Source organism: Euphorbia lathyris, chromosome 10 (genome assembly GCF_963576675.1).
Source record: "Euphorbia lathyris chromosome 10, ddEupLath1.1, whole genome shotgun sequence".
In the NCBI taxonomy this organism is placed as follows: domain Eukaryota; kingdom Viridiplantae; phylum Streptophyta; class Magnoliopsida; order Malpighiales; family Euphorbiaceae; genus Euphorbia; species Euphorbia lathyris.
Genome location: NC_088919.1, coordinates 7,919,512 through 7,931,516, shown reverse-complemented (window position 1 = coordinate 7,931,516; position 12,005 = coordinate 7,919,512). Strand labels below are relative to the sequence as shown.

The 12,005-nt window shown below is 35.5% G+C and overlaps 1 protein-coding gene across 1 annotated transcript; it reads right to left on the bottom strand.

The window, feature by feature from the left end:
* Positions 1-2,247: 2,247 nt before the first annotated feature.
* LOC136209747 (uncharacterized) lies at positions 2,248-6,359 on the bottom strand. Its single transcript, XM_066001329.1, has 4 exons — positions 6,188-6,359; positions 3,495-3,854; positions 3,224-3,379; positions 2,248-2,905 (listed from the first exon to the last, which is right to left on the bottom strand). Coding segments are annotated over exons 2-4 (789 nt in total). The 5' UTR covers positions 3,497-3,854; positions 6,188-6,359; the 3' UTR covers positions 2,248-2,274.
* Between the last annotated feature and the right edge of the window lie 5,646 nt (positions 6,360-12,005).

The window sequence follows — 12,005 nt, the reverse complement described above, 5'->3', positions numbered from 1 at the left end:
ATGCAAGTGAGTTGATCAGTTTTGGGCGACGAAAAAGCATCGCGCCACTCCCGTTCGGGATGTGAATGAAGATGACCAAATACTCCTTTCTAGGACCCGAATTTCTTCTCGCAGATAGAACAAATCGGTTCTGCTTTCGGTTCATCCATTTCAGATCTTTTCCTCTTCCGAACCGGTTGTTCATCTCCTGGTTTCTTCCCTTTCTCCTTCACTACTGAAGAACCATCTCTCGGATCAGAATGGACGGTTGGAGGGGGGGGAGGAGGAATCTCCTTTGTTGCATTTGCAGAACCCTCTCTCGGACTAGACGAAACGTTTGGAAGAGGGGGAGGAAGAGGAATCTCCTTTGTTGACAAGGAAATGTTTGGTATATACCGAATTAATTCTAATAATAGTAAACAATGGAAAATATATAATTAAGTTTTTGAACTAATAGTGTAATAGAATCTCGAATTATTTATTTTTTAAAATTTTTAAACTTTGATTTAAACACACATTGAACTCTAGAATAACAATATCGTAAATTAAACCGTCAGTGAAAGACTTAATGTCGTAAATAATAATCAGAAATTCATCTACGAATCAAATCACACATATATCAAATATATATATATTCGTCATTATGCATTACAAAAAAAATAAAAGTACAAAAAAAAATCATAAACTACCAAAACAATAATAGAAAAAGTTATATGAAAAAAGAACACATATATCAAGCCTATGTTTCATTATTAACTACAAAAAAAACATAAAAAATAAAGAAAATATAATAATAATAATCAAAACATATATGCTTCCGCACTAATTCATAAAAAAAAAATCAAGTCACAAACTTACAAATAATTGTTTCCATATTTAAGAAATTCATAAAACACACCAAAATTATCATAAATAATATAAGATATAAATAATATATTTGATGAATTTAGAGTGAAAGCTCTATTTTTTCCCCTGCATCCATGCCCTTTTCTCCTAATCGTCACCATCCTTTGCTTCATCTTCATTTTCCGGTGACGGAGTGACATTTAAATCCAAACCAGTCTGTTGTGGTGGAGGCGGAAAATGCCCAACCATTGTCACAGTTTCTTGATTTTCAAATGGATCTTTATTTAAATCAAGTGTAACCTAGAACCCTCGCTTCTACTTACACTCGCACCCGTGGATTCTTTTTCTCTCATTTTAGCCAATGTTTGACTTGCTACCGCCAATAAATTCGGGGCAAGTACCTCCTCAAGTTGCGTACTAGGTGGCATGCTAGTGAGTTGATAAGTTTTGGGCCGCGGAAAAGCATCGCGCCACTCCCGTTCAGAATGTGAACAAAGATGACTGAATACTCCTTCCCAGGCCCCAAATTTCTTCTCGCAGATAGAACAAATCGGTTCTGCTTTCGGTTCATCCATTTCAGATCTTTTCCTCTTCCCAAATTTCTTCTCGCAGATAGAACAAATCGGTTCTGCTTTCGGTTCATCCATTTCAGATCTTTTCCTCTTCCGAACCGGTTGTTCATCTCCTGGTTTCTTCCCTTTCTCCTTCACTACTGAAGAACCCTCTCTTGGATCGGACTGGATGGTTGGAGGAGGGGAGAGGAGGAATCTCCTTTATTGCAGTTGCAGAACCCTCTCCCGGACTAGACGAAACGGTTGGAAGAGGGGGAGGAGGAGGAATCTCCTTTGTTGACAAGGAAATGTTTGGTATATACCTAATTAATTCTAATAATAGTAAAAATGGTAAATATATAATTAAGTTTTTGAACTAATATTGCAATAAAATCTCTAATTATTTATTTTTTAAAATTTGTAAACTTTGATTTTCACATACATTGAACTCTAGAATAACAATGCCGTAAATTAAACCGTTAGTGAAAGACTTAATGTCGTAAATAATAATAAAATAATAATAAGAAATTCATCTACAAATCAAATCACAACATATATCAAATATATATATTCGTCATTATTAATTATAAAAAAAAAAATCATAAACTACCAAAACAATAATAGAAAAATTTATATGAAAAAATAACACATATATCAAGCCTATGTTTCATTATTAACTATAAAAAAAATCATAAAAAATAAAGAAAATATAATAATAATAATCAAAATATATATGCTTCCACACTAATTCATCCCAAAACTTACAAATAATTGTTTCCATATTTAAGAAATTCATAAAACACACCAAAATTATCATAAATAATATAAGATATAAATAATATATTTGATGAATTTAGAGTGAAAGCTCTATTTTTCCCTGTATCCATACCCTCTTCTCCTAATCATCACCATCCTTTGCTTTATCTTCATTTTCCGGTGATAGAGTGGCATTTAAATCAAAACTAGTCGGTTGTGGTGGAGGCGAAAAAGGAGACTGACGTGCCAATAAAGTCGGACCGAGTACCTCCTCAAGTTGCGTACTGGGTGGAATGCAAGTGAGTTGATCAGTTTTGGGTTGCGGAAAAGCATCGCGCCACTCCCGTTCGGGATGTGAACAAAGATGACCGAATACTCCTTTCCAGGCCCCGAATTCCTTCTCGCAGATAGAACAAATCGGTTTCGATTTTAGTTCATCCATTTCAGATCTTTTCCTCTTCCAAACCGGTTGTTCATCTCCGAATTCCTTCCATTTCTTCTTCACTACTGAAGAACCCTCTCTCGGACCGGATCGGATGGTTGGAGGATGGGAGGAGGAGGAATCTCCTTTGTTGCAGTTGGAGAACCCTCTCATTTTAGCCAATGTTTGATGTGCTACTGCTAATAAAGTCGGGGTGAGTACCTCCTCAAGTTGCGTAGTGGATGGTATCCAAGTGAGTTGATCACCTTTCGGGATGTGAACGGAGATGACTGAAGACTCCTTTCCATGACCCGAATTTCTTCCCGCAAAAATTGACAATAGTGCGAATAAACTACCAAAACAATAAAAGAAAAATTTATATAAAAAAGAAAGAAAATAAAATAATAATCAGAAATTCATCTACAAATCAAATCACACATATATCAAATCCAAACTAGTCCGTAATGACAGAGGAGTATACGGGGACTGAAGTTGAGGAAAATGCCCAACCAAAGTCACAGTTTCTTTCTTGATTTTCAGATGTACCTTTATTTAAATCAAGTGCAACCCTAGAACCCTCACTCGCACATGCACCTGCATCTATGGACTCTTTTTCTCTCATTTTAGCCAATGTTTGACATGCTACCGCCAATAAAGTTGGGGTGAGTACCTCCTCAAAGTTGGGGTGAGTACCTCCTCAGGTTGCGTAGTGGGTGGCATCCAAGTGAATTGATCACTTTTCGATGGCAGAAAAGCACCGTGCCACTCCCTTTCGGGATGTGAACGGAGATAACTGAAGACTCCTTTCCATGACCCGAATTTCTTCCTGTAGAAATTGACAATAGTGCGAATAAACTACCAAAACAATAAAAGAAAAATTTCTATAAAAAAGAAAGAAAATAAAAAAATAATCAGAAATTCGTCTACAAATCAAATCACACATATATCAAATCCAAACCAATCCGTGGTGGCGGAGGAGGAGATGGAGACTGAAGTTGAGGAAAAGGCCCAACCAAAGTCACAGTTTCTTGATTTTCAGATGGATCTTGATTTAAATCATGTGTAACCCTAGAACCCTCACTCGCACCTGCACCCGCATCCACAGACTCTTTTTCTCTCATTTTCGCCAATGTTTGACGTGCTACAGCCAATAAAGTCGGGGCGAGTACGTCCTCAAGTTGCAGAGTGGGTGGAATCCAAGTGAGTTGATCACTTTTCAGCGGCGGAAAAGCACCGCGCCACTCCCTTTCGGGATGTGAAGGAGATGACCGAAGACTCCTTTCCTTGACCCGAATTTCATCCTGCAGAAATTGACAATAGTGCGAATAAACTACCAAAATCATAAAAGAAAAATTTCTATAAAAAAAGAAAGAAAATAAAATAATATTGAGAAATTCATCTACAAATCAAATCACACATATATCAAACCCAAACTAGTCCGTGGTGGCGGAGGAGGAGACGGAGACTAAAGTTGAGGAAAAGGCCCAACCAAAGTATCACACCCGACCCCAAACGGCATCGGGTATGAAGGGAAAACAGGATAACGAACTTATAAGTCTAGAAGGCGAACTGATTTTTCTAACAGATAAAATTTTATTCAGACTACCTAAAGTTTTATTAATTATTTGGCTTGCACTCGATAATTCTATCAAGCTTCCTACATATCCCGAACGTCTTTTAATCTTTAAATCGGGAATCAAAGCCACGTAGTTCTACCTATTTTAGGTAGTTCTCTTAATAGGTAGTTCTTTTAACTTATTATTAACACGTTGATTAACTCGCTAATGATTAACCGTATACTTCACTTTATTACTATATAGTCTTATATTTATAAATCATTTTATCAAAACGAATCAAATCAAATAAACGTCTTATCAAACTAGCTCATGAACAAATAAACGTTTTATCAAACCAACTCGTAATCAATCGTAATCAATCAGACGTTTTATCAAACGAACTCGTAATCAATCAAACATTTTATCAAACCAACTCGTAATTCATCAAATGTAAAATCTTATATCAAAATCAACTCATAACCGAAAACATAAACCTTATATCCATTCTAGAGTTTCTCCCATTACGTATCAATCATAAACCTCATAAACCACATATACTCGAGACGTCTCTTTAACCTTGCCTAATCCCGTATTGGTCTTACCCAACACTTCGCTGCCAATACCCGACTAGGTCTTTAAGCTGTGTACACAGGCCATGTCCCTCACTGAACATGGTCTTCAAATATGAAAACCACCCGTCCGGATTACTCTAGATGGATATAAAAATCATAAAATCAGAATATGCTCAGAATATGTTCAAGTCTCTTTTTCACGATCGTCCAATTTATTCCATCACCATAAAACCATTTGACTTCAAATAACTATTTTCGCAAAAATAATCACAATATCGTTAAAATCAAATAATCTTTTAATATAACTAAAATTGTTAAAAATCCGTATAAAATCATCGATTAATCGATCCATAATGTAATCGAACTTCAGGAATTAAATAGCTGAAAATATTGTATCGATTTAATATCGTTTAAAAATAAATATTCTCATAGGACTATTTTCGGTCACCGAAAATGAAAATTTTAAATTAATTAGAACTATTAAACTCATTAAACCACTTTAAATAGTATATTCGTCCTAACTTTATATTTAAATTATGTTACTACTTTTATATTCAAATTATTAGACTCTTTTATATTCAAATTATTAGACTCTATTAAACAAATATCGATATTAATCCTTCTAATTTATAACTTATTTTAACTCCACAATTTAAATTCACTTAAATATTAATCTAAATAACTTAGAACTAAATTTTACGCCAAACATTTTTATTGGACTTTTCTCGTTTTTCACCAAAATTATAACGCGTATATTGGTATCGTTAATTCCGAACATCGTTAATTCCGACCAAATGTACAGTTAAACCCAGTGACATTACTAGGAGTGTATTAACACCAATTTTATCTTCAGATTTATCCAACTTATCAGGTAATTATAAAATTTCCTATATTTCTCTCCACATGTCAAGTATTAGACCATATGCCAAATTAACTTAAAAATATACTAATATGTTAGGAATAAATTTTAATTAAACTAATCCTATTGTAATTTCCAGGTTTTAGTAAGGTTCAATTAATATATATTTTTATTGAACCTAGCCTCTAAATGGTAATTAACCTTAATTAAAACTTTAAACCTACAATAATATATACAACCATAATTATTCATAAAAGCTACCATTTCCCTTGATTGGCCGAACTGTAAAAACCAGGGGCAATAAATCCTATTTCAGCTATTTCATGCATGGCTAAAAGTATTAGAAGGTTAGCAATTTGGGAAGAGTCTAAATATTTTGTATTCTATATTCTTGTGATTAACTTGATGCTCTTGTAGATAATTTCATTATTATTTTTTTCCATCTGCAAATCCTTTTAGTTTTCTGTTTGACACCCTTAACAACTATTCAACATCTGATAATAAAATCAGATTAACAGAGGCCAATTACACTGACCAGAATAGGTATAATTCATTACGAATTCTTAAATAGCATAGCATAGCTTCCGTGAATATATCTATATAACATTCGAATTTTGACGAATTTGACAGTTAAGGATTGAACTTACCAAAGAGTAGATTCAGCAACACAGAAGAATTTCCTTGCATTCCTATTGAGTACTGTATTACAGCTCCTTATTTCTTTTTAAAGTTTTCACTACAGAAAAGAGAAAAGAACTATTTCTTTCTCTTATTGAAAATAATCCCCTACCTTTTCCTTCTCCCCTTCCTTTCTTTTCTTTGTTTTTGAATATATTTTTATATATATCCAATACTTGTGGTTATGAATATATATATTTTTCCTAATGACATCTGTCATCTTAATTTGACACCTAGTTTAAGGAAAACTCATCAATTGCCACATGTATTAAGATAAACTCCTCAAATGACACCTAAGTATGCATTATTTATTTATTTGTTTGTCTATAGACATATAATGTTTTCATTTTCTTTTATTTTTATTTTTGTTAATCTGAACTTGAATTACTTATAAAAAGATATAAGGTACCACTTCTTTAACTAGTTTCAAGACAATATATAATTAAATAGAATATATTCTCTATACAAATATCAATGGATCACCTAAGGAGCAAGGGCTAAAGCTACATAAGGGTTTTTTTTTATATAATTTAACCATAAATTAATAATGTATACTACTTTTGATTTATTAATAAAAGACCCCTTAAATTTTAACTTTCCTAATTTGTTAATTGAAGAATAAAAATACTTAAGTTAATCTTACTTGTAAAACCCAATAATCTAATTAAATTTATAATTAATTAACACTATCTATTTCGAAAAATTTTAGACACGGATGTGACACAAAGTCACAATTTCTTGATTTTCAGATGAATCTTTATTTAAATCAAGTGTAATCCTAGAACCCTCACTCGCACCTTCACCCGCACCCGCATCTATGGACTCTTTTTCTCTCATTTTAGCCAATGTTTGACGTGCTACCGCCAATAAAGTCGAGACGAGTACCTTCTCAAGTTGCGTAGTGGATGGCATTCAAGTGAGTTGATCACTTTTCGGTGGCGGAAAAGCACCGCGCCACTCCCTTTCCGGATGTGAACGGAGAAGACCGTAGACTCCTTTCCATGACCCGAATTTCTTCCTGCAGAAATTGACAGTAGTGCGAATAAACTACCAAAAGAATAAAAGAAAAATTTTTAAAATAAAAAAGAAAGAAAATAAAATAATAATAAGAGATTCATCTACAAATCAAATCACACATATATCAAATCCAAACCAGTCCATGGTGGCGGGGGAGGAGACGGAGACTGAAGTTGAGGAAACGGCGCAACCAAAGTCACAGTTTCTTGATTTTCAGATGGATCTTTATTTAAATCAAGTGTAACCCTAAAACCCTCACTCGCACCTGCACCCGCACCCGCATCTATGGACACTTTTTCTCTCATTTTAGCCAATGTTTGATGTGCTACCGCCAATAAAGTCAGGGTTAGTACCTCCTCAAGTTGCGTAGTGGGTGGCATCCAAGTGAGTTGATCACTTTTCGGTAGCGGAAAAGCACCGCGCCACTCCCATTCGGGATGTGAACGGAGATGACCGAAGACTCCTTTCCAGGACCCGAATTTCTTCCCGCAAAAATTGACAATAGTGCAAATAAACTACCAAAACAATAAAAGAAAAATTTATATAAAAAAAGAAAGAAAATAAAATAATAATCAGAAATTCATCTACAAATCAAATCACACATATGTCAAATCCAAACTAGTCCGTGGTGGCGGAGGAGTATACGGAGACTAAAGTTGAGGAAAATGCCCAACCAAAGTCTTGGTTTCTTGATTTTCAGATGTACCTTTATTTAAATCAAGTGCAACCCTAGAACCCTCACTCGCACATGCACCAACATCTATGGATTCTTTTTCTCTCATTTTAGCCAATGTTTGACATGCTACCGCCAATAAAGTCGGGGCGAGTACCTCCTCAAGTTGCGTAGTGGGTGGCATCCAAGTGAGTTGATCACTTTTCGGCGGCGGAAAAGCTCCGCGCCACTCCCTTTCGGGATGTGAATGGAGATGACCGAAGACGCATTTCCATGACCCGAATTTCTTCTTGCAGAAACTGACAATAGTGCGAATAAACTACCAAAAAAATAAAAGAAAAAATTATATAAAAAAGAAAGAAAATAAAATAATGATCAGAAATTCAGATCCAAATCAACTCACAAATATATCAAATGTATGTGTTATTATTAATTACAAAATAAAAAATAAAAAATAAAAAAATCATTAAAAAAGAAAGAAAATATAATAATAATCAAATTATTAGATTACATACTAATTATGAGAGAAATTGATATTCATACGAATAAACTATCAAAACAATAAAAGAAATTTTTTTATAAAAAAGAACACATATATCTAACTTATGTTTCATTATTAATTACAAAAAAAATCATAAAAAAATAAAGAAAATATAAATATATCAAACACATGTTCATTATTAACTACAAAAAAAAATCATTAAATCCAAACCAGTTCGTTGTGGTGGAGGCGGATGAGGCTGAGGAGACGGAGACTAAAGTTGAGGAAAAGGCCTAACCAAAGTCATGGTTTCTTGATTTTCAGATTGATATTTATTTAAATCAAGTGTAACCCTAGAACCCTCACTCGCACCCGCATCTATGGACTCTTTTTCTCTCATTTTAGCCAATGTTTGACGTGCTACCGCCAATAAAGTCGGGGCGAGTACCTCCTAAAGTTGCATAGTGGGTGGCATCCAAGTGAGTTGATCACTTTTCGGCAGCGGAAAAGCACCGCGCCATTCCCTTTCGGGATGTGAACGGAGATGACAGAAGACTCCTTTCCATGACCCGAATTTCTTCCTGCAGAAATTGACAATAGTGCGAATAAACTACCAAAGCAATAAAAGAAAAATTATAGAAAAAAAGAAAGAAAATAAAATAATAATAAAAAATTTATCTACAAATCAAATCACACATATATCAAATCCAAACTAGTCCGTGGTGGCGGAGGAGTATACGGAGACTGAAGTTGAGGAAAAGGCCCAACCAAAGTCACGGTTTCTTGATTTTCAGATGTACCTTTATTTAAATCAAGTGCAACCCTAGAACCGTCACTCGCACATGCACCTGCATCTATGGACTCTTTTTCTCTCATTTTTTCTAATTTTTGACATGCTACCGCCAATAAAGTCGGGGCGAGTGTTGGTCCCTTATAACGTTACAAGTATAGTTCCAAGGGGGGGTTAGGAACTATTTAAAAAAATTTAAGCTTGGGCAGAATTCTTTTTCGTGAGAAAAAGGTTTGGACAGCGGCGCTGAGTGAATAGCAAGATACTGGCTTAGTCAACTAGTGACTAGGTCAGTTTCTTTACTTGAGTCAGGAGATAGCACTTAGAGTCTATTCCTGAGCTCAGATATTCAATGCGCACAACTCAGCTTGACCTCTTTACTTGGTCAGTTTTTTTGTTTAAGCAAGCAATAAATATATAAAGGAGTTAAAGGTTAGAAATATGTTACTCAGCAGATTTATCCAGGTTCGGCCTCCAAGCCTACGTCCTGTCCCCGGAACACGTTCCGAGATTTCGAATTCTCTACTGAGCTCTTTAACGGTAGAGCATCAAACCTTTTACAATCTTAGCAACTAAGTATAACAAGAGTACCTTCCTCTATACCTCTACTCAATCCTAATCTCTCGCTGAGTACTATAACCGAGTACTCAGCCTCTCCTTTCTAATCTCTAGAAATGATAAGTGTTTGTCCTAAACAATGATTGATAAGACACCTTAGATGATTGAATAATCACTCTAGACTTTTACACAAAAGATATGAAATTTAGTGTAAGATTGCTTTGCTTTTTCTTGCAGAACTTTGCGTAGAAATTTGGTCAGCGTAATGGCTTGATCAAGTTCTGTATTGAATGAAGCAACTGAAGGGCTCTATTTATAGAGACGTCTGAGGTGTCGGTCATTTCGAATTTCGAAATAACCGTTGGAGGGAAACGACTTCCTGTCGTTGTCATCCTGACTTGCTCAGAGCTCTCGGCCAATCAGATTTGAGTATCTTCTGTCCTCGGTCAGCTTTTGGTCATCTTGGCAGAATGTCTCTCCATTTATGGTAATGTCAACTAGACAGCATACTGTGTCTTCTGAACTTTACCCAAAGTGGAAACACTTTGTCTGGAAGTTGTTCTTAGCCAGCTGCTGTCTTGTACTGTTTGTCGAATCAACTCAGCAGCTTCGTCCCGAAGTTGTTCCTCGAAGGTCTTCTAGATCCTTCTTCCGCTGAGCTGCGTTTTGTACATAACGACAGCGTTTTGACATACGCGGGCCGAGTTGCCTTAAACTGTTTGACTTGGGCTTTGACTTTCGTATTGGGCTTTGGGCCTTTTAATCTTTGTGTCTTATAAACAATTTAACTCAACATTGAACAAACACATTAGTAGAATAAATCAAAGCATTTAAACTTAGTGTGTTTTAGAATATGTTTTTAATTATACTTAAACAATTTTGTCAAATCAAAATTATGTGGAAAGGTGTTTCAACAAACTCCCCCATTTTGATGTTGGCAAAACTATTCAGCGAAGAACTCAGTATTGAGCTCCCCCATAATAGTTGACCTATTATAGCTTAGCAAACTCCCCCGTAAGGGTTGAGCTACTGACTTAGTTTTACTCTAAACATTTGAAGGTTTAATTGAGTAAGTCTAAGGCCAGTTTTCAGATATAGGTCAGCTCATGAAACATATTCTATTTTACTCAGTGTTTAAGTGGAAGTTTTAACATTCAGAGGGCGCTGAGTAATTTGTTGTTCAATGAGTTTTATAAGACAATGTTATATAAACATACAAGTCAATGTCAAACATGTTATCAGCATTGGATGTGATTGAAGATACATAATAACTTAATACTCAGCATCATAGATAATAGCTCATAACTCAGTTTTTGAATAAAAAGATGCAAGTATTGATATTACTAGAAGTAGTCAGCGTATACAACAAAAGATAAACATACACATAGAGACTACAAACTTAGCATAACTGAGCTAGCCTAATTTCTATTTCTTTTTCTTTTGTTTGGACTGACTATGCTCATGCTGTGTTCTAGGTTGTTCTTTCTCCCCCGTTTTGTCAGCATCGGGAGGAGGAATCCTAAAAGCGTCGGTTAAGACGGCTCTGGTCAGTTCCATGGATAGCGTCTTAAGTCTATCGGCGCTTTCATTGACACCATCAAAAATAGCAACTCCATCATCTGATACCTCGGCGGGTATGTTAAGTTCAGCAGCGCTGATCATTCTTACTATGAAAGCTTGAGATTTACCTATCCAGGTAAGTGCATCGGTCAGACCAGCAATGACTTGATGAAAAGTCTTCAGTAAGGATGTGTCGTAGTATTGACGCTGAATATTTGTGTGACGTATGTGGTTGAAGGTTTGTCTGGTGATAGACAGCATTTCATTTTGCTTCATAGCGTCAGTATCCATCTCTTTCTTGTTCAAGTTCAGCAATCGAACAGCCTCACCAATTTGCTCCACTGAGCATTGAGAGTAGGAGACCATTTGCTCGTTGGTTTTGATTTGCTCAGTGTAAAACTGAGCAAACAGCATTTTGACTTCATCAGAAGTTGCATAGCGCGTGTTCGCAGCTGACAAAGTCTGAACTTGTTATTGAAGAGCGTTGAGATGTCTAACTATTGTCAGCTGGATCTCAGCCAGCTTTACGATGGAATCCTGCTTAGCTTGCTGTGCTTGAAAGGTAACGATGACACACAGCAAGTCCTTGAATCCCTTAACTTCGTTGAGAAGCTGAGTTACATGGGAAAGCTGAGTTGTCTCAGAGGTAGAAGACCCAGCAGCAGGTTGAGTGGTTTGATGAAGGTCTTTGATCAGTGTTTGCACCGA

Excerpts from the sequence above, each read along its gene's own strand:
- LOC136209747 (XM_066001329.1), bottom strand. Across the intron at positions 2,906-3,223 it reads CTCACCCCAACTTTGAGGAG|TTTATTCGCACTATTGTCAA; the intron begins GTACTCACCCCA and ends TTGTTTTGGTAG.